Source organism: Gallus gallus, chromosome 2 (genome assembly GCF_016699485.2).
Source record: "Gallus gallus isolate bGalGal1 chromosome 2, bGalGal1.mat.broiler.GRCg7b, whole genome shotgun sequence".
In the NCBI taxonomy this organism is placed as follows: Eukaryota; Metazoa; Chordata; class Aves; order Galliformes; family Phasianidae; genus Gallus; species Gallus gallus.
In genome coordinates this window covers 33,680,006-33,703,165 of record NC_052533.1, presented here as the reverse complement: position 1 = coordinate 33,703,165, position 23,160 = coordinate 33,680,006, and the positions used below count along the sequence as shown (strand labels likewise).

At 43.3% G+C, this 23,160-nt stretch overlaps 2 protein-coding genes and 1 long non-coding RNA gene across 5 annotated transcripts in view; 1 reads left to right on the top strand and 2 right to left on the bottom strand.

Annotated features, from left to right (window-relative positions):
- Positions 1-1,915: 1,915 nt before the first annotated feature.
- Positions 1,916-22,910, top strand: LOC124417710. Its single transcript, XR_006937048.1, has 3 exons — positions 1,916-2,024; positions 10,621-10,944; positions 19,862-22,910. It is a non-coding gene; the product is annotated as an uncharacterized LOC124417710 (long non-coding RNA).
- Positions 6,218-9,412, bottom strand: PRR15 (proline rich 15). The gene is made up of 2 exons (XM_004939383.5): positions 9,314-9,412; positions 6,218-9,161 (listed from the first exon to the last, which is right to left on the bottom strand). Exon 2 carries the CDS (start codon positions 9,143-9,145, stop codon positions 8,786-8,788), a length of 360 nt encoding a protein of 119 aa, XP_004939440.2. The 5' UTR covers positions 9,146-9,161; positions 9,314-9,412; the 3' UTR covers positions 6,218-8,785.
- The window catches only part of CHN2 (chimerin 2), a 162,103-nt gene continuing 155,569 nt past the window's right edge, over positions 16,627-23,160 (bottom strand). For all 3 annotated transcript variants that reach the window (XM_425997.8, XM_046932420.1, XM_040692943.1), the window contains 3 exons: positions 22,910-23,047; positions 21,411-21,516; positions 16,627-18,539 (listed from right to left, as the gene is read on the bottom strand). In XM_425997.8, coding sequence (XP_425997.2) covers positions 18,368-18,539; positions 21,411-21,516; positions 22,910-23,047 — 416 coding nt within the window. In that variant the 3' untranslated portion in view covers positions 16,627-18,367. The remainder of the gene's footprint in view (positions 18,540-21,410; positions 21,517-22,909; positions 23,048-23,160) is intronic.

Genomic DNA, 23,160 nt, shown 5'->3' with positions numbered 1-23,160 from the left:
TGGCAGTAAAGTGCAGATTCACTGAGGAGCTTTTGGTTTTGGACTCCATCCTGGGTTGTGGGCTCCTCACAGCTCAAGTGCTGTGCTCAGGTGGAAGTCCTGAACTTACTGGGTCAGCACAAACATCCATCTAAGCCTGTACCCCCTGACATAAACTGATAGCAAATATTTCCCTTATTCTTCTGGACAGGACAGACAGATATTTCCTCTACTACGCTCTTCTGACAAGAGATCAGGGCTTCCTGGCAGAGCAATTCCCATCTGGGAGTTGTAACCAAATCATTGTGTTAACAGCTCCTGATGGATTTTTCTCACAGGAATTTGCCTAGCTGTTTTTAAGCCTCATCAACAGCACTAAGATACCCAGGCTGAGATAAGAAGCACTTACCAAGGAAGGTGGCTATCTCATGCTTGAGGGGACTCTCCTGCAGCAGAATTACCTGAGGGTGCAAACCTTCCCAGTCAGTTAGCTGGGCAGGTTTCTCCAACTACCTGATAAAGTAAAGCACCTTCATCCTCAGGCATATTTGTAATAGCTTATGGATGGATTCACAGCAAAGATTTCGAGCACAGAGTAAGAGTAGCTGTCCAAAGGTGAAACCAATTAGCTGGCCTAATGAGAGAGCAACCACAAATGTGACTGATCAAAATGGCAGAGTTGATACAGTGCCATCAGCTCAAATGTGTCAGCACACTCTTCTTAAACCAATAATTTGAGTGAAAATAATATGAATACTGTTAGGATCTGACGTGCTAGCAAGGGTAACAAGTCTCATTTGTAAGGTCCTCAGAGCATGGACCACATCCTCCAGACAAGAGGTAATGGCCTTAAGTTGTGTCAGGGGAAGATCACACTGGATATGGGGAAAAATTTCTTCTCAAAAGAGCGGTGATGCATTGGAACAAGATGCCCAGGGAGGTAGTGGAGTCACTGTCCCTGGAGGTGTTTAAGAACCGTGTATATATGGCAATGAGGGATATGGGTTAGTGGGCATAGTGTGGATAGGCTGATTGTTGGTCTCAATGGTCTTAATGGTCTTATCCAATCTTAATGACTCTGTGGTTCTATGATTCCTGCTAGAGCAGAAGGGTAGATCAGCTCCACAGTGTCTTCAGATAGGATCCTACAGCTCTCAGTCACCACAACTTCACGGGGGTGCTTGATGACTGGTATGGACCTTTGACAGGAGGATCCCACTCCATAAATTTAACTAGCTAATGCAGGAGCTTTATTTTATCACATTAAAATGGCTCTCATCCAAGTTCTTTCTTTAGTCAAGCCTTCAGTAAACCACATATCCCTTCTCAAATCTGTCCAGCACATCCAAATGATAACATTTTTGCACTACTTAATGGCAGGTGAAAGCAGGTGGGGGAGCTGTGACTGCAACAGGCGTCAATGCTGATTGCACAGGCCAAAGCACAGGTAGCATTAATTGGGAAAAGACTGCTAATGAAGATGTGCTCCTCCAGCATGCCTGTGGCATTAACTCCTCCAGTAGAAGTTTCTCTTTCAATTTTGTTCACTGAGCTCTAATTCTTGAGGGCTGCCAAACAGCTTTCGTGTGCAATGCCACATGAGGAGCCTTGTGGCTCATGCAGCAGCTCTCCAAACATCTCTATATCCCCCAAGCAAGATGACAAATGCAACGTTATCAAAATGCTTCCCGTGCACAATAGCTTATGTTGATTTGCACAGGCCCACGCCAAAATGCAAATCCTTCATGCATGCAGGTGACATTTTGCGAGCAGATATCAAAGGCTGAGTGTCATGTACATCCTGAAAACACCACATCTGCTAGTCCACACTGGGCATTCACGTGCAAACACACTCGATCTCAAGAAGTTCCATTTGTACTGCTATTTTTAACCCTCCCCCAATAGCTAAAACTTCCTGGTATCACTTCTAGAAACTGCAGTAGAGCATGCAAATGTCAGAAAGAACCAGCAAAGCCATGGAAGTGACCTTTCCTCAGTCTTGAGAAGAAGCCGTGGATCTTTGTGGCAACAGTTTAGTCCTACAAGTGAGTAAAAGTCCTTTTGCTGTTTTCTGCTCTGGACTGGCAGCTTTGGAAAGGTGTCGTATGACTGCTGCTTGACATGGGCATTTGTTGAAGCAAACATTAAAAAAAAAAAAAAAAAAAAAAAGAGCTTGAATAGCTCTTAATTAAATGGGTTTGTATTGTGCTAGGTGAGGGTGTGCCCCATCCTGGCTGGCAAAGCTGAACAGGGAAAGGCCAAAGCAGAAACCAACACCGAGCCATGGGGAGGGAGTGGGGGCTCACACACCTCAGGACTTAAAACTATCCTCAACCTTTGGTCTTGTTCTCAGTACACACAAAAAGAGAGAAGGAAGATTTCACTGGAGCTTATAAAGAAGCTGTTTAGAAGTAAAACTGATCTAGAGGAAAAGAACAAAAGAACAATGGCTCTGTCGAAATGTTATACTAGTCTGAACTGAAACCACTTCTCTGAGAGATTCTGTAAGGAATAATTTTGAGTCAAGACTAGAAAAGATCAAATAGCAGCTGGAAAGGAAGAATATACCGGGGAGGAGGGGAGAAAGGAACTATACCGCTACAGCACAAACAGCTGAAAAGACATAATAAAAAGTGCTTTTGTTCTTACACAGTCCTTCTGCATTCTTAACTCTATTTGTCCATGTAAATATACCAGAAATTTACTATTTAAAATTCTTTGTCTTCATGCAAATGTTGATAGATTTGTGTGACTGTGCTCCTTTCTGTATGAGGTTTCAGAGAAGCACATATCCACAGGGGTACTGAGCCACCATTGGAGCGAGTGGAATTAGACACCTCAGTGCTTTTGTAGACGTTACACACTAGAAATCTGCAGCTAGGTCAGGGGAGATATGCCCCAGCACAACTACACTGGCTTAGATTCACAGCTTAGGTTATAGCAAAATTATTTCTCTTATGTGTACAAGTGGGATGTCAATGTCACAAGCGCAGCTGCAATACTTCGAGACTTCTGCCTGTCTCTTCAGATCCATTTAGTGTTTCAAGCATGGTTTACAATGCACAGCTTCAGCAACTGTACTGAAGGTAGCCATGCAACGACGTGCGAGTTCATTTAAGTGCTGTCAGAACTCCCACGTTTCTGAAGGCTCCTTTCAGGGACTTAAAACTTTATATCCCGTTTGAACCTCTTGTAACCACTCAATACAGCTTGCTTTTCGTGGGCAGCCTAATTTCTGCTCCCTGAGCAGATGCTTCATTCAATTAACGTATAGATTTGAGAGCCTTACTTAAGCTCCATATCATGATTTTTCTATCTTTAAGGTAGGAATGATGAATGCTTATTTTGGGGAACGTGATCTGCCTTCTGTGGTGAGCTTACAACTGCAAAGCATTGTTATTGAGTTGAGTTGAGGTTTACGTAAAGAAGGGTCACAGGAATGTCTGCAGACTCTGTGGAAACCTTTTGCAGGGGACATGTCCAGACAAATTTCTATCTAAGAGCAACAACAAAAAGAAAGAAAATCAATAAAACCAACCAGGGAGTTAACACATGGTATATAAGATTAGTCATTGAAAAGATAACTGTATTATAAATTACTACAGCAGGAAAATAGAAACACGTGAACTGAGGAAGAACAACTGTCCATTATATACTTCACGTGCTGCAAGTGATCACTTAAAATGTGACCTCAGCTTCCCAGAGGTTGCATGATTTCAGCCACAGACAACAATATCTGCTATTCTAATGTGACTCCTCACTTTCTTGATGTTTTCCATTCCAGATGCAATTCAGCAGATGCTAATTAGCAGCTGTGATAGCTAGTATATCACCCAGAGGCATTTTCCTCTATACCGTTAACTGGTTGAGAACTGAGCCAGCAACAAACTGTAGCTTTTTGGCCTTGAAGGTAGAGTTAAACTGTCTTTAAAAGTGTGGTGTAGTGTCTAGGAGTTGGTTTGTCTCCTCAAGAGAGTGCAAGTGCAAAATGCTGTCCTTGCGTATGCTGTATTTGTGCTGATTGCATGAAGTCCACTTCTCCAGCTGCTTTTGGGGCAAGCAAGGAGATTGTTATAGTGCTTTTATGCCAAGGAAAGAATCCCAAAATAGAGGAGGCAGAAAATACAGCTCGTGTGGGCTTTTTCCTTCTCCACAATGCACAGGTCTGAGCTACAGCATTTATAGGAAGCAACACTGGAAGGATTGCTCCTTTAAGGTTATGCCTTGTTCCTAGCCCTGAGCCCAGGGCAGTTCAACAGGACAGCTAAACCAACTGATTTTTGGAGAGCTCTATCACTGCAAGCACATAGCAAGATAAACTCAACCAAAGATGTGCACACTATGTTTCTCAGGCGGTGACATTTCCAGAATCAAGATCAAGGCTCAATTCTGCTCCAGATCACAAAACTGAGTGGGAAGGTTCCCAGAAGCACATGCAGAAGTGGATTTGCCCTATATTTTCTTTTTCCCTCGGCCACTGCTGCCCACTCTTCTGTCACTGAGCAGCACTTGTGAGCTCAGTGGAGGTTATCTGTCCTAACATTTGCAGACTGAGGACAAAACAAAGATTTGGGAAGCAAAATTCACTGATGCCAGCAGGGTGAAAAGAATGTAAGCTACTGAAGAAGAAGGGAGCACAGTAACACTGATTTTTCATTTCAACTGACACATGTAGGTGTGGTTCTTATTTTCAGTAACACAGAGGCAGAAAGAGCCACCACAAACAGCAGCTTTGCACGAGGAGAAGGAGGTAGCAGAAGTTTCCTGCCATTGAGAATCAAGCCAACTCCAACCCTTCCAAAATAACCCATAGTCCGCCAACTAATACCCCAAAAAACATTCTCATTTTCACTCATATGAAATATGACATTTTGCTCTGATGAGGATTATACACGGGAGTAAATTTTTCATTTAAAAACAGCCCTTGGAGCTTTCTGAAAAGAGATTCTCTATCCCCAAAACACGTTATCTGATATTATATTGCTTTCTCTAGATCAAGTGAGTGGCAAATCAAACTGTTAAGCCGCAACTGCTAATCAATATGCTTTATGTGAAGACTACATCTAAATATTGTTCCTTGGAGCCAATTGTGAATTTCACATGCGTCTTTAAGGCTAAAACAGATAAACTACTTCTTTGGTATATAAAGTAGAGCAAGTTTATCCCCTCTGTTTTATTCTGAAATGAAAAATCACAGCCAGCAGCTCTCCCATCCCTATTTACAATAAATTAGTGATGAAGGGGAAAGGTTTGTTTTTCAAAACAGTGTAATTGTACGGTCTCAAATATCATTCTATAATTGGCACTTTCTTACCCCAGTTTTGAAATGACATCCTAGAAAATACCAGGCCTGGGTTTCTTTGTTTAGATAGGATCCCCAAAGGGTACAAAACGAGCTTCCAGTTTGCACCTGCACTTGGAACAGCTTTTCATCCCAATTAGGTATCAGCTGTTTGAACGTGCTAAATTAAACACAGGCTTTAAAGTGAGATATCCAGATGTACTGCCTGAGCCAAGGCTGTGAGCTCTGTCCTTCAGCTCTTAGCCCTCCTATGAGATTATCTTGTCAACAGACAAGAGACTTTACTACATCTCAAATACAAAACTATCGCTGTTTGCACTATAGTGAAGACAAAACTTACATAAATAAATCTGTGAGGACCTCACATAGTCCATTCTCCGTTCTTTCAGTTCAGTTCAAGCAACAGCATGACCTAAAAGCTGAGGTTTAAACTCCTGAGGCTTTCCAAGTATTTATTCCAGCATTTGACCCAGTGTTTCCAATTTAGGATCCTTTTCTGCAGGTGCTGCAGTGGGCTATAATCTTTGTTGAGTGCCAGACTGACCAGCCTACAATAGCAGGGAATGATTCACCAGACTGCCACCCAGAGCTTTATTTTTGGCTTCAGCAAGAGCAAGAATAAGTAGGCATATACTTTGCAGGCTTATTTGAAAAGTTCATGCTATTTACTAAGTATTTAGTTTTGCCCATAACCTGCAATCCTTAGCAATTTTTGCAATAATCTCAAGAAAACTGCACTACAGCTGATGTAGCTGAGGTTGAACCTCATCTGCTTATTTCTGTTTATTTTGCCAATAAGCTGTTTTTACTTTTAAAAACAAACAGCAACTACTTCTGCAGTTGCCTCATTTCCTAAACCTGCCTTCTGATGCATTTTCTTTATAAGAAGATGAGGAAAATACGTACACTAAGAATGCCAGATGAGGAAAACAACTATACGAAGAATGCCAACAGCCTTTTAATAATTCACTGCATAGAATTACACTATTGTTATAACTGAAAAGTATTCTGATACAAAAGAAAGTTCAATCTTTCTTTACTTCAAGGATTAAAAAAATAATTCAGATGCTCCATAAAATGTAGTGCTTTTCCTGTATCAGCTTAATTCATTTACAGACGTATACATTGCTTAAATCTTCATCTGATGCTCAGGCTGAGAAAGAAGAGGATTATTTCTGCCATACAAGTTGGCCATGGCCAGTGGGGCTCCTCGTGTTGAGCCAACCCAGGTCAGCACTAACCTGAAGGCACTGCACAGAGGGCGTGGAAAGCGAGACACGGCAGGCAGCCAGTTTTCTCATGGATCTAGTTTTTCAGTGGCTGCTATCAAATTCATTGAAGCAAGGATTTGACTGAGCAGGAAGATAGAGTTACTTCTCCTTCCCACAGCTCAAGGTCACGATTAAGATGGAGGACAGTTGCTATCAAGTCAATTTATGTGTATTTGTGGACTTCATATTCTGACCAAATCTCCAGGCTGGAAGTACCAGTCATCAGGACTTCAGATATGACTAATACGTAGTCACATATTAACCTGTACGTGTATCAAATCTTAGCAGCAACCATCTGAACATCATACCAGAGTTCTTCTCAGATAAAACCATCATTTGTAGATACCCTGTGCCCAAGTAAGGGCTTTCAGCCAATGAACCTGCAATCCAATTTCCAAAGAACAAAGAGGGGTTCGCTGTAGAAAGAAGTAGCTTAGAGTGGAAACACTATCTTTTCACAACAGCGTTGCTTAAATTATTTTTGTCACTGCTGCCTCCATTCCCAGTTTTAAACTTCATCTCTCTCAGATCCCTCTGTACAAGATGGGGTTTGTTCCAGTCACTTCTCATTCATGGCTTTAGGTGCCCCTCAGTGAACAAGTTCTACGTAGGAGCAGCATCTCCAAGGAGCAGCAGTGGTGGCTTCCAAGAGCTGCCCCATCCTCGCTCTGCAATGTCAGCATGTAGGCAAGAGCACACAGGGCAATCCAAAAGCAATCAGTTCTTTGAAGCTTTACTAAATGGAAGGAAAAAGCACACTGGGTGGAAAGCAGACTCTTATGAAAATATGTTTATGATGATACAGTCCCACTATCCTTGGATTTAGGAGGCTGAAGGAGCCGAGCGAAGGATTGTTAACTAAGGCAGCAAGATTGTCTTAGTTTATTGCACAGGAGCTTTCAAAGTTCATTATAGACCATTATGCACAGTGAACCACAGGGCACCAGTCCTGCCTCTACAACATTATCTCGTTGATTGTCAGTGACAGGTTCAATCCATATTTTCACTCAGAATTCATCTCTCTTTTTACTTGCAGGTCACTTTTTATGTTGACATTACCTTAAATAATTAATTACAACAACCAAACAAAATCATAACTGCATCATACTTGACTGTTAGGAGATCATTTTTGGTCCCTGCAGGATGTAATATCTTATATCACATTAAAAAAAAAAAAAAAGGCTAAAACTGTTTCAATGATATCAAGTATATTGCAAATTCATTTAAAAATAAATAAGGCAGTTGCAGCTACATCATCTACTGTCAAGAAATGTGTAATTGCTAAGTATTTTTAGCTGAGTTTGCTCTGTAAGGCACAACACCAGTGCAAATCTGGTGGACGGTTTACTCTGTCCAAAGCTCCTGGAGCTGCAGGGATGGGGCTGCCCAAGGCAAAGCGTGACAGTGAGAGGTCTCGGGAGCTCTGCACCTCGCCCCAGGAGCCTGGTACACAGTAAATGTTAAAGAATACTTCCAGTGGTTCCAAAGCCAATCACCATACTTAAAGTACCACACGACCCATGCTCTAAAGGGCTGGTCTTGTCTTCCGCATTTCTTCATCAAAGCTTTGTTATGCCAGTTATCATCAATTATAAGAAAACGGTGGGTTCTCTGGGTACTTCATGGGAGCTGTTAGACAACAACTGGCCTCTCTCTGTAACAGAGCTATGGGAGACTAACCTCTTGAATCACCTGCTTAGCACTAAGAGCAGAAAACAATGCGCTCCTGCCTTTGCATATTTAAATGCGATGCCTGAGAGCACCTGAGCACCTGCGCCCCCCAGCATCTAAACACAAGCAGGGCTTGTTTCCCTGCACACCCACCACCAAGAGCAGTTCGGAGGCACTGCTGGAAGATCCCTCGCCCTGAAATCAGATCCAAACGTGTCGTTCCCCCTTCCTTCGAAAGGCAGTAGTGAACCTTTGGCTGGGGGCTGCAGGCCGAGCGGGAAGCGCTGGCTCGCAGACAGGGCCAGGAAAGGCACGGAGACCCCGGGATAGCACCTTTGCACCTGTCCACCGCAGTTCAGGGCGGGGAATGTCCATTGGTATCATCGTTAAGGCAATCACGTCGTCCCTCGATTGGAAGCGTCGCTCCTCATCACGCACGCAGTCCCATAGGCCTCCGCTTGCTGTCGGCTCCACGCGGCGTACGGGGCTCCCCCGAGGCTGTGCCCCCCGAGCGGGTGCGAGGAGCGAGGCCAGCCCCCGGGGCTGCTCTCCCTCCCCGGGGCTACTTGCCCTCAGGGGCGGCGCGCCCGGGCTCTGCTCCGTCGAAGACCTCGGGGCCGTCGGCCAGCAGCGAGGTGCGCACCTTCCGCCGCTCCTTGAAGCGGCCCGAGTGCGAGACGCGGAGGCTCCGTCGGGCTCCACCGCCCACACCCGGGTGCTCCCCGCTACCCAGAGCGGGGGGCGGCTCCTCCGGGGAGCCGGCGTTGGGGGTCGCGGCGGGGGGTTCGGCGGGGGGCGGCGGGGCGGCCGCGGCTTCCTTGTGCTTCTTCTTGCCGGTCAGCGACTTCCACCAGTGCCCCGCCGAGCTGCTGCCCTTCACGGCGGCGGGAGCGGCGGCGGTGGCCGCGGCGCTGTCCGCCATCGCGACGCGGGGGCTCCTGCGGGAGAGAGGGGCGGGCGTCAGAGCGGGAGGGCTGAGGGCGAGCGGACAGCGAGTGCCCAGCCGAGCGCAGGTGGGCAGGGGACCGGCAGCGGGGAGGCGGAGCGATGCCTTGCTGGGGGCTCTCCCTCCCACCCTGCGTCCACTGACCTGAGGAACGCTCTTCTCCTCCCGCCGCTACGCGTCCATGGCCGGTGAGCCGGGAGCTACGGCGGTGCAGCTCGGCCTGGAGGTGGGCGGGCGGGCGGCAGGTGTGGGCGGAGCGGCGGCGCCGGGAGGCGGCGGGAACTGCGCACCTGCCCCGAGCTCCGGCCCGGCCCGGGCTGCCGCGGGGGTCTCCGGCTGAGGAGCCGGAGGGGCGGAGCTCTCCCGCCGTGCGGCGTGAGGGCGACTCACCGCCTTGGTACGGTGTTTGTGGCACAGCTGAAGTGAAAGGGCAGGAAGGAGAGAGCACTGCGGAGCGGTTCTCAGATAAGGCAGCACCGCAAGTGTGTAATGAAATACAGGGCTACAGGTGCGGTGTTGGCAGGGCTGAGGCTGTAACACGTCCAGAGGAACCCGGTGTGCATTTTGTTTGTGCACGTGATGGGTGTGTGCAGATGAGCACTTTGTAGGCTTGAGGAAAATGGAATTGTCTTTAGTTGGGCATCTTTAAAAAGAGAGTGCAGTAGTTGTAATGCTGAGAGAAAAAGAAGCAGTGCAATGTGGTATTTATACTTAATGTATTTATGTGGGACTTTGAATTGTTGTGTGATGCTGGCCACAGAAATATAGAATACAATCATTACAGTTGGAAAAAAACACTAAGAACATCAAATCCGGCCATCACCACATCCCCACTGTGCCATCAACCACGTCCCTCAGTGCTGCACCTACATGGCTCTTGAACACCTCCAGGGACAGTGCCTTCACCACCTCCCTGGGCAGCCTGTGCCACTGTAGCACCACTCCTGAGAAGAAATTTTCCTAATATCCAACCTGAACCTCCCCTGGTGCAACTTGAGGCCATTCCCTCTTGTCCTATTGCTGTTACCTGGGGGAAGAGGCTGACCTCCACCTCACCACAGCCTCCTTTCAGGCAGCTGTAGAGAGTGATGCAGTCTCCCCCAGGCTTCTTCCAGACTAAACAAACCCAGTTCCCTCAGCTGCTCCCCATAAGACTTGTGCTCCAGATCCCTCAACAGCTTTGTCACCCTTCTGGACACCTCCAGGGCCCTGGTGCCATTCTTAGAGTGTGGGGTCCAAAACTGAACACAGTACCTTTTTTTCATTCAGCCAGAAAGGAGAAAAAAGATTTACCATGCATTAAACTCAGTGATCAGTCCTTTGGAGAAATAGGACATGTAAAATTCATGTGATTCCTAACATCCCTCTGGTCTGCCACCCTCTCTGTTAGTCACTGCTGTTCGTGGAGCAGTTTGTCAAGGAGTGACCTTTCAGCCTTCTCTTCTTTGCAGCCCAACCTCTGCCACTGCCTGGCTCAACATGATGAGACATCAAGACTGGAGAATGCAGGTGATTGCGCGAGGAGACAGGGTGTGCACTTACACTGCTCCATAAACTGCTCTCTTCAAACAAAGGGTTTGGGACTGGGAGATGTGTGTGTACACACACACTTGAAAGCACTCTGTCATACAGCAAAAAAATATATCTGTTCAGAAATAAACCAGTGACTTCTACCAAGAGAAGAATTGCATCCTCACAAGTAAACAACTTTCATTTTCTGAGATTCATAGCATCAGGGCATTGAGCTCTGAAACCACGGGATCCAGTTTCCTGCAGTGAGTATAAGCCATTGCTATGCTATGTGTTTGTATCTGTGGAGAAAGAACACAAGCATTTCTCCTCTCCTTGTTTTCAAAAGTGCCAGGGGTAAGTGAAGTTTGTACAGTTACTAACTGTCCTTTTCACAGAGCACTATAGGTTAACATCTATAGTTTCCTATAAGTTGTATAGGCTTATACAACACATTCACTGATATATGATGTTTTTATTTTAATTTGATTACCATAGACCCGATCTCTCAGCTGACTTAACACAAAAAAGTCATCAGTTTTCTATGAACCTTGCAATGAAGGAGATTTGTCCTTTTTGGCACATTATTGAAGGCAGGGTCAAGCCACTGGGAAAGCTTTGCAAGAGATGGTGCATATGGGAGGGTGTGTGGGGCTGAACAAGAGAATGGCAAAACCTGCTCAGTGCCTGAAAGTCACTGCTACAGACAGCCATAGTGCAGCTGAGATTGTCACTAAGATTAGTGTTTAAGCAAAAACAGCTCTGACAGTGAAAAATGTTTATTCTGCCCCTTACTGCATCGGTATTTGTTGCATTACTTCAGCATGTATATACTTATCAAACTGATATAAAAAGAAAGCAAAACAGTCTAACATTCTATCAGTACTTGGAAGTTAGATAGTAGTTTCATTTTATGACTGTTGAGGTTAGATTCTGTTCTTTTTTTGCTGGGAGAGACTACAAAACTAATGTGTTTTTGTAGTTTCAGCTAAGGTGGATGTGCAGGATTGTAACAGACACCCCAATACGTTGTAAAAGTTAACTGTAGGGCCCATTCTTCTATGCTGTAATATGCTCCTTTTGAGTATGATTGGACCATACTGATAGGAGTATGTCAGCCCACTAATTATGGTTAATTATAACCAAGCTACAGGAAAAGACCACAAGAAGACATGGACATGCATGAATTAGTGAGCATGGTGCTGATGGGTCAGTGACTGGACTAGATGTTCTTACTGGTCTTTTCCAACCTTTATGATTCTATGGTTCTATGATTCTATGATTGCTAAATTGGCTCCCATCTACACCAGGATGTCTGCTCTGGAGAAGTCAGCAATTATGTCAATTCTTTAAGCTTTAGATTTCCAAGTGCTGGCAGCATTTCAAACCTTCGCCTTTGCTATAACCACGGTGAAGGACTCCAGCTATTTTGTAGCAGGGAACATTCTTCTTCCTGACACCAGGTTGCTGGATAATGCTGTGGGACTGCAGCATCCAGTACAAAAAAGAGCATTTCACACCCAGCCTGTGACTGTATCGCCAAAATAACCCATAAGAGATGGGGAGTGAGTTTGAAATTTGTGACTCCTGAATTGGTCTTAGTGCTCATGGTGACTTCCTGGTTTGCTTTTGGCCTAATGTCATTTAATACTCTGCTCAGGCATGGTTTGGAGACAGTAAGAGCAAATGTTTACTTCCTTTACACAGAATAGACGAAACAACATCAATTTGTCTCCCTCCACAGTACTCCAGCATTATTGCAACAGGTCATGTGCCCTCAGCAGGCCAATGTACGACCACTCCTCATGCTGCAGTCTAGGACATGCACTGGACAACCTCAGCTCAGGGACTGAGTATACCAGTTTGATGGGCTGCAACATGGTCCTTTCATTTCAGTATTACAGGCACTGAATGACAATTTTGGATTCAGTGTCTCTAGAAAAAATGAATACTTTCAAAAGCCACAGGTGACACCTTGAGCCCCTGAGGGGCCCTCAGTTAAGTCCTGCGTAATGTGGACAGGGAGTCCGTGCTGCTTGGCTTGGGAGAAGTCCTTAGCCCTGTTTTATTGAGTGACACAGACGTAGTCTTAAATTTCCTAATCTGACCTCCAGCAATAGCCTGGACAGTACCCTTACACGAGCCCCAATGGTAGCTTTATGAAGGGAACGAGCCCTGTAGATGAACCAAGAACATCAGCTTGTGTTAATGCTAGTGATCACTGTCATTCAATGGAGAATTCAGCTTCATGAATAAATTCAGCGCAGAGCACAACAGATTCTGAAACTTCACCCTAACAATTCCCATGCCTAAAAGGAAGGCCCAAAGCTTCAGGAAAACAGACCATAAAGCACTAATGCCTATCAACATCGTGTATGAATAGAGACGTTACTCCACATATACTGGCATTAACCCTGATTCTCTTCTTAGGCTTCAGATTTCCTAAGTTTAACCTTAATTCCTACCTCAATTGTAACTATTAGACTTGGGTCTATAACACTCTTGCTCTCTTCCCTCTTGTCCCCCAGTAGCTATCCCTTACTGACATCAGCTGTTCCTAATATTGAGGGCTGCAAAGCATCCAGTAACAAAACAAGTTTCTCAGTACTGGATTCCTAACCAAACCCTAACCTCATCACCTTGTTATAAATACCTGTGTACCCTAGGCTTCCTTCTAATGTTCTTGGGCAGCAGCATGTAGTAAATCCGACCTTTGTGCGCATTGGTCATACACATACACACCTGATAGTAGAACAGAAAATAAGGTATCTTCAAATACTGTCAGCAGCAATTTGCATTCTTCAGGATCCATAGCTCCTAACCCTAAATTTAACCCTAGTCCTCATCTTAACCTGCTTATTAATATTGACAAATGGCCGATCCTTTTGAGAAAAGGGGTAACACTGACTCCTTGTCAGGCCCAGCAGGATCATGCACTGAATGCAGCTTCCAGAATCCAGAGGTAAGCTTGGTTCATGACACCCCCAAAATAACATAAACAGGACCTTGACAGGTTCTTCACTTATAACCCCTTGTTTGTTTCTATTGCAGCTTATAAATTATAGGCCCCAGTGGACACATTCTTTCAAACTGTAGCCCTTACACTACCCTTCGATAATCCAGGTCGTTCAGGCTGGATTATTTGAACTCCCAATCCCAGCTTTAGTCATAGCATCAGCATAATTACAACCAGAAGACCATGCCTTAAGGGAAAGAGAGTGTAAGGTATGGGCCAAGTAAGATCCACTGATGTCGTAAATGCTCGGGCCCTACAGCACTCAGCAATAACCACCATTTCTTAGGGTTCAGATTTCTGATTTTTAACCATGATCTTTGCTTTAATCAAGGAATTAATCTCTACTAGCTAAAGAACATAAAATGTACTGATGCTTTTACTCTTCTTATCTCAACGAGATAAGAGTCTCTTCATCGCCTTTAGATAGCCTGAGAAGATAGAGCAACATAATTTTGCTTTGAGGATCCAGTTAGATGGCATTCTTCTTGTTTACGTGTGAATTACCTTCCAGCTCAGTTTTCATCAGTTCCTGGCTATTGGCAGTGGGGTCTGTCTGTTGGCACTCAAATCTCCTCCCTCCCTCTCCTGCAGACCTTGAGTCTGTGCTTGTCAATAAGGAAATATGAAGGGTACCGGGCAGGTTCTGTCCTGCCAGAGCTCAGCTGTGTGTGGGAGCAGCTGGGGGTCCACAGTGCTGTGGCTGTAGGCTGTCTTCTCGTCAAGGTGGGATGGGAGATGGGAGAGCAGCAGCCAGGGTGGGCTCAGGCAGTGCCCTCCCTGCAGATTGTGTGAGCCCAGGTGGTGCTCTGTGCCAACAGGATTAGGCAGCTCTCACTGTCCCGCCTGTACAGACCTGCACTGTGTTTGAGCTTATCACAGAAGGCATGATTTCTCCACGTGCTTCACAAACTGCTTGCAGTACCTGTGCTCACTTTCACCTCTTTGGCAATGGGACTTTATGCTTTCTTTCAACCCAGCTAATTATTACCACAGGCACCTCTCTGAGATCTTACTAACACCAGGGTTTTGCAAGATACTCACCCACAGTTTTGTCCAAAATTTGGCAGTCACACACTGCTCAGGTCTCTCCTCAAGCAGCTCATCTCAGAAGAGATCCCAAACCTCATATAGCCCTTCCCAGTGTCTCAGGTCAAGCGTCTGCAGATCTGCCTCCTCATCTGTGTGTTTTGAGGCTACTGCGTGCACAGGAAACTGCAGTCTTACTTTTTGCTTTAATAAAATTAAATTGCCTGTTCTGTAGCTTCAACCTGATGATCATTGTGGTCCTTTTCAACCCAGACCATTCTATGATTCTATGATTCTATGATCAGCTCACAGAGCAGTGGAGCTGAGAGCAAAGCTGTTTCCTTTGTAACTTCATTTGTAAGTTTTCCCATAGAAACTGTCTGTAAGCTCTTTGTTTCTCTTTTTGCCAATTCTTCCCCAGTAACTTTTGAATCTTTTGTCCAATTTCATGGTACTTGACAGTGGGAGAGAGGAAGAATTAAGTTTCATGACAGCTGATGTCTGAATAGAAGAGCCCCCAGATCAGAGCCCCAGACCCAGCATCTCAGCTGAAGAGACCCCTGGGCAGCTCCCCATCCAGCCTTGCACTCAGTTTGGAGAGAGGCACAGCATGTGCTGCCTCTTGTCCAGCATGGAGTGGGCGAGCTGTGCAGCAGGGGACTCCAGAGGATGGAGACAAGGAAACCAGCTGGTGTGGGTAAAAGGGAGAAGGCACTGCTCTGTGCTGTGTGGAACACAGGCTGTAAATATCAGACTGCACTGTTCTCATGAAACATTTCCTTTAGTTTTCCCATCAGAGTCAAAATATTTAAACCAGACAGCAGTGAGTCTCACAATGACTCTGCCACAAAGAAGAGACTTCAGCAGTTCCACGAAACTGATGAAAGTGACTGCCTTATAAATCATTAACTCCACGCAATGTTTTATTAGCACAACTAAGACATTTCTGCTGTGTGGGACGTGAGTCATCTCAGCGCAGTATGTGCAGCAACCAGCTTTGTTGGGGTGCAGGGCAGCTTGCACCCTACCAGGAGATGGGGCTTGCTGACTGGCAGATGGCAGCCCTTGCAACAGCCCACCAAAGTCCTTCTCAAGGACGTGGAGAAGAATGAGGCTCTGACACTGGGCTTTGCTCAGGCGGCTCACCTGATTCCCAGGCCACATAGCTGTGTCCTGTGTTAGGTGAAGGGAGCCTACTATCTCCATAGCAAGCTCCTGAGGACACTTGCACCACGTTAGCCAAGCAAACATGGACTGTTAATTGGCTGTTTGGGCTTTGAGGTGCAGACCTGTATTCAGCACTCCATTGAATGTATGAGAAACTCCTGTCCCCTCTAGAGATGCTATTGCTTGGGTATTTCTGACTATACTGCTTGAATCCTTCGGCTGGGACGTGTTAAAGATCCCAGACTGTCAGACATGCAAAGACTACCAGTTTGCCAATGGTAGAGGGGAAGGAAGGAACAGAAACAGAACTGCCTGTCTTCCTGCAAAAATAAGAATAATGGCACTAGAGTACTGTTTCTGCCTTTACAAAATAACACACTACTGAACAGGCTAGAAAAAATAAAGAAAATCATTGCTAGGCAAATGTCTGCATTCAAGGGAGTGGAAAACTGCTGTGATGATATCATTGATTTTTGGAAAGCATTAAGATGGATTGAATTGATATTTTTGATTCTATACTTGCTAGAAGTTATACACAGAGGTGGTTCGGAGTGATCACAGTAAATCTTGGTGCACAGAGGCTTGGTTGCATGGGGTTCTAAGCTCCCATCTGAAACTGCTTGCCTCAATTAAGCTCCTCTACATTTTCCAAGTGTTTTCCAGCCATGCCAAGACAGTAGTTAGTAAGTGATTGATTTTCATTTGGCAGTTTGCCATGGTAGTCAGTGACAGACACCAGAACTCTTTAACACATTTAATAGGATTTTCCTTCCATTTACACTATCATAAATTACAAAGCATATTTCACTTCACAAAATAAAACCATTTCCAGATCATTTTTATGACGGTATTAAGTAGTACATAACCTACAACAAATAGTCCTGTACAAGTCAGGAGGATCTATAGAAGTATTGGGAACTCAGACTATTTAGCATTTGCTCTGCAATCTGGGTTAATCTATCTAGCCCTTAGTTATTTCTCTAGAAGACAACAAATTTACAGTAATAGCCTCCACTTCCCTTCATTATCATAGTTACATGTACTTTTTTTCAATTTGAATAGAAACACGTGCTCCCTGAAATAATTCAGGAAATGGAGTTACCCACCATATCATACAAACAATCAAGATGAGGGATTATTATATTTTCTTTCGTACTGAAAATTGAGTTTGGTAGTAAAGTATGCTGATTTTCTATACTTGCAGAAACAGCTCATGCCGAGAAAGTTTTAACATTAGGGATAAGTTGCAGTTAGACTATGAACTCTGTAGTCAATGTTTATGAGGGGAGAAAAATATTAAAATTTGGTAATAATTAAAATTACCAACTTCCACATTTCCATATTCTTGTGGTTATTTGTCCTTTTTTTTTTTTTTTTTTTTTTGAAAGAAAACCAAAAACAAACAACAAACCATCTGGAACACATTCAAGAGAAATAACCTACATTTCCAGCAGATTTACTGTACATTTATAAATACAGAAACATGACAAAACATAGCTTGATTTTTACAGAAAAACCCAAATCCTTCATATTTAACTCAAAAAAGTGCTGACTTTTCAACAAGGCCAGAAAATATCCAGTGTCCCAGCATCACTTAACTTACATAATAATGAAATAATAATTAAAAAAATATCTGGCATGTGAAACTGATCCTACCACCAGGACTATTGGAAATTCTCAATATCATATTATATATGGGAGTAAACAGAACAAAAAAAAAGTGAGCAGATACTTTATGTTTTGGGAAATACAAAATGGTTAGAAGTGTACTACGCAGTCTTGGAATGCTAGTGCCTAAATGCAAAGAAACCTAAGGAAAGTTGGAATACACACAAGAAAAAGATTCTCCTTTAAAACATTTGCCATGAAAGAGGTATGTCAGGATAATACTGCATTCGTGGTAATTGTTTTCAGTATATCATAGCAAAAACGCAGGAAAGAATAATGTGGAAAACAATCAATGCACCGCATTGATTTGTAGTTTGCTAAAATAAAATGCCATTCTTTCAGCTAGGTAAAGTAAAAATATCTTTATAATATAGGTTTTGTTTCACAATTGACATATATAATTATGTCTTATGGAGAGGGAAATGTATAGCTGTATACAAATAATGCTGATTAAGTACCTTTTTGCTTCTCTAGCCATATTAAAATACGTTTTGTGTTTCTTAATAAGTTAACAAAATTGCTTGCAGCTTCTCAAAACAAATATACACCCGAGGCAAGGCAAAAGATACAAGGTGAGAGGATTTTTTCTGACCTTTTTTTCCCCCTTCTACAAAGAGGCATATGTCTATGAGACACAGGCTTTCCCTAAACATTTTGGCATCCATCTGCAGCTTTGCAGAAATTGAAGTGCAGCCAAGGAACTTTTCCTTCATTATTATTATTATTATTTTTTTTTAAATTAAAGAAACGTTGTTTTCCCTTCAAACTAATTATTTGAAAACAAGTGGTTTTGAAGGTGTGCCCGTATTTGTCTAAAAGAGAACGTCTTCATTTTCTATTAAAATTTGCACAATTAGCTTCTGGTACCGCATGTCATTCAGAGTAGCCAAGGTACTGTCCTCTGGAGGTCTCATTAAAGTAGGCCCAAACACTATTCCCAGGTTTTCAGCATTCATAAAATTCTCCTTTTCATGCAAAGTAACCCTAAAATAGAAAAGAAAAGTAAGTAGTTGTTTACTTCCCCGAAGAAAAATACATATTGCATCTTAACCTGCAGCCTTGCTTCACACCAAGCATTGCCCGATAATGGTAATTTTTCAGTAGCAGTTTTTACTCTCACTCAATATAGTACCTATTTCCACAGTAACTATTTCCATTGCAAGTACGATGCAATTATGGTTGGGCTGTGTATTTTAGAGCCTTTAAAAACCCCTCCTGCAACTCTTCAGTGATTATTCCATTATTATTATCTGTTAAGGTGTAAGAATTGGTGGCAATGGCTTTTTTGAGAAGTGTAATCATGGTTGAAATTATCATGCATGGAGCAGTCCCCCACTCTACAGTAATTACAGCTCTCTGTGTTGTGCTTGGTGTGTGTCGTGCTGAGTATGGTCAGCACTTGGGACTACCCCTGGACATAGTAATTCCCAATTGGATTGCAGCTGGGCAGTGGGTGCCTCCCAGGGAGCACAGAGGCTGAAACAAGAAGAGACATTCTGGCCTTCTCATTCACAAGGTCCATACAAGATCAGGTTTTTCCATCTACCTCCAGCCCCCTGCAAAGAGTGACAATCAGTGAAAAACACAGTTTCTCTTTGCTTTCAGATCAGAAATCCACTAGTGCCCCTACTCACAGATGCATCACCACATTCTAACAAATAGGTTACCTGAACTTTGTGAGGAGAAAAGGCAAACCAAGCCTGCTTAGCCTCAGGCACTAACTGTGCAAGTATATGCCCAAGACTGCTTTCCTCCCGCGCCTGTATGCAACAGGAACGTTGAACAGCTGTGCAGTAACACATACATCTCACTATACATCTCACTAGCACCTCTGTGCAGCTTATTGCCAGCAAGGCCTGGGGTGAGCACGGAGGAGATTCAGCTGCACAGCTTCAATGTGGATAGTGCTATATGTGTTTCACCACAGGGGGGACTGCTCATTCTGCTTTATTTTCTCCAATTCCGAGTAAAATGTTACCAGAAAGAACATTCTGATTCGATTGAAGATAGCAATTAATTAATTGGCTGACAAAACTCATTCTTAATTATCCTCTGCTGGATTTTCCTGAATGTGCAAGGCCATTTTGATGGAGGAAGGCAAAAGGCAGTAAATAGATACAGGAAAGGTAGTTACAATTTGACTGAGCTCAATTTTGTGTCCCTTTCAGTTGATAGATGAATATGTAGTACTTCTAACAACGCAACACAGTTTCTTTTCTGTTAATAACCAATGCTAGTGTAGAGGCTGTGACTCTATGGTCTTTACATAAAAGACTTCTTGAACAGTTTATGTTTTCTTTATGCAGGAAGGACTCTATGGATGGAGTTGAGGCCCTATGTTTAACCTACAGGATAGCCTCAACCTAGAACCTTCCCTCTTCCTCATTAGGATCTCACTGTCAAGTTCTCCATAGGAACTGACATGCATTTGATTTTAGTGCAGATGCTGGAAGCTTAAATTTGGAAAAGGAGAGCAAATGTACTGCATGGCTTGAAAGTATTTCAGAGAGTTGGATTAATCAGCTGATTGAATATTTTTTGTCTCATCAGTAGTTCAGCTCAACAAAAGCCTGCACTGCAGTTCACAAAAGAGAAAGAAGACAAATAAATTCTTGGCTATTAAAAAATTGCTTCTGGGACATGAAAACACCGATCTTGTATGTAGGTCCCTGGCTTGTCTGCAGCCTCCACAGACCTTCTTAAAAGCTGGCGCGGTTCATCCTGAACCACATCCATCCTGAACCACCGTCCAGGCAGACGTGCTACAAGGATGGGTGTTTACACATCTCATTGCTGCAGAGTCCCCAGGAGATCCTGCATGCCCAGGTAATGTCTCATCAAAAGGAAAAATTACTCTGGGTAATGACCTGAGCCAACAAAGAAAAGTCTCTGCATGATGGGAACCTGATTAAACATGAAATGCACTTCACACAAGCTCTCTGATGTGATTTTACATGAGTTGAGGTCTTTTCCTTTTCACTTTGGTATTAATAGTGCCGAATATGCAGATGAAAATCAGAAAATTCTCCAAAGGCAAGTAGTTTAACTTCTCCCTTATCCCCTTTTCTGTCATTTCCAAGTAGCATCACTGACTTTAACCAAAGAAAAGCGTTATATATTCTTAAATATATTCAGGCAATATATTCTTAAAGTGAGGGTTGCTTTGAGATGATTGTGTCAGTCTCTACTCAGCTTCAGTTTTTAAACACTTGCAAACAAGACTTTCTGAGGCATGCAAATGCCCAAAGTAGCTGTGGTTTTAGCATAATTTTGAAGAACATTTTTGCTTGAAATTAGTGAGAGTGAGGCATCCTATCCCTTTGTGTTTTAAAACGAAGGAGATATGAAATACTTGGAAAGAGCCTGTAACTGCTTCTACTAGTAGTATAAAATAGGCCCCACTTGATTTGTGGCTTAAAGAAGAAGAGAGCAGACAATCAGTGAGAGACAGCTCCTTCCTTTTAGGGCTGTAATACCAGAGGACAGAGCTGGAGGTAAGGGGAGGCAGGAGGAAAGCATGATCAAATGGCTTGCCACAGAACATCTAACACTTCTCTAAAGTACCACCATTCTGGTATTTTTTCAGATATAATCTGCCTCAGAGAAATGTGACAAATCTCAATTAACTCTTCAAAGGCTTGCAATGATCTTCCAGCAGAAGAATGTACACTATAAATATATGTGCGTAGTTTATAGGCACTTCTACAAACATAGCTTGTCTGTTTGTTTGTAATGTTGCTGCTCTAGTGGTAGTGCCAGAATGGAAGCTTTATTGATATTTTCTGTAATACTGATCTTTCAAAGCAGAAAATTTTTATGCTTTTCAAGAATTATCCTGCATGCCAATTAACTCACTTTTTGAGATGAATCATTAGGTATCTAAGTGTCTCATAGTGAGCAGCAGGGAGTAACATCAACACTTCATGTATTGCTTCTAGTCGTTCATCAGGATTGGAGATTTCTGTAAAACACCAAACAGTTTAATGTTAATCGAGCCTTTCATTTGTAAACAGCGATAATTCAGGAAGCTAAGTTGTCATTATGGAGTCCTTCACAAGCCACTGATTGTGCTTGCAGGGATAAATACCAAACTCATAAACAGGGAGCACAGAAGCAACTTCTCAAAAGAATGGTGATTTTACAAAGAAATCAGCAACAAAAACCACCCCATAGTCATAAAATCACAGAATCATAGAATGGCCTGGGTTGAAAAGGATCCCAAAGATCATCTAGTTTCAACCCCCCTGCTGTGTGCATTGTCGCCAACCACCAGACCAGGGTGCCCAGAGCCACATCCATCCTGGCCTTGAATGCCTCCAGGGATGGGGCATCCACAACTTCCTTGGGCAACCTGTTCCAGTCTGACACCACCCTCTCTATAGTCTGTAGCTCTAGCTACAGTAGTCGGTACAGTACCTGAGCTTCATTAAATTCTTCATAATACACTGTGTGAAACTGACTCTTTAATTCTCGCATAAGATTACTTCAATTAGCCATCCAAAACAGATGGGAGTGTGGATATGTGCTTCAGAGACTGTTCTTGATTATACTGGACTGTGCTGAAGTTTAGGTAGAGACTGAAGTGACATGGAATTACACAAACAAGGTGAGACTGCTGAACGTATTTAAATACATTGGAATAAGTGACGTGAGAACATCAGTGCTCGCTTAAGACTGGCAGTCTCTCTAAAAATCTGATTGGTTTTTACATGTATTTTAGCTGAAAAATATGAAGTGAGTCAGATTTGTATCTGTTGCATGACTTTTCATAGGAATGGTATCAGGAACATGAAATTTTAGAAGATTAAGAAACTTTATGCCCTGCTTTTAAAAGATTACTGTATTTCACTATAGGAACTGCTTCCTCTGAGCATGATATTTATAAGATGAGTTATAAAATAATTTTAAATATAAAATAATTATAAAATAATTTCTCTGCCTCGGGAGGAAGAGAAGAGCGCAAAAGCTGCCCGTGGCTGCAAGGGCAGTGCAAGGTTGGGTGACCAGAAGGTGAGCCCAGCATGGTGACACAGACCTCTTGCTTGTCGATATACTGCCGTTTCAAAATCACTAAGGATCCTTTTAAAAGAAGAAAGTGTGCTACTTCTTAGGTATCACAGATCTCTACATTCTTTGCTAAGCAGTCAAGTATTTTTAGACTCTACATTAATTTTTAGTTCTTTTTTACCTGCACGATGTTCCTTCTACATTAGCAATTGGGCAAAACTTTCGTTTAAGAGAAATATATGGCTGAGAAATGCCCGTTTCCAATTTGTTGTCTGTCTTTATTGTGAACAGTGCTATGGATGGGAAACGTAATTGAAGAACAGTACAAATTACTATGCAATACTTACTTGCTGCCTCTATGAACTTGGAATAGGTGTCATAGGTGATCACGGGAATTGGTAAGTCTCTGAAATACAGCTTCAGTGCTCCAGCAATAATGTTTATGTCTGGATAAATACTGGCAGAAATATCAGCCTTGTCACCGTCTGGAAGAGAAAGAAGAAATCTTTTTGGAAAACAGTCTAATTCTGACTGAAGCGAGGCAGGACTTAATTCAGATTTACTGTGCCCAACCTGACAAGAAAAAACAACCTGAAAG

Coding starts and splice junctions, on each gene's coding strand:
- PRR15 (XM_004939383.5), bottom strand. CDS start 9,145: ATGGCGGACAGCGCCGCGGCCACCGCCGCCGCTCCCGCCGCCGTGAAG.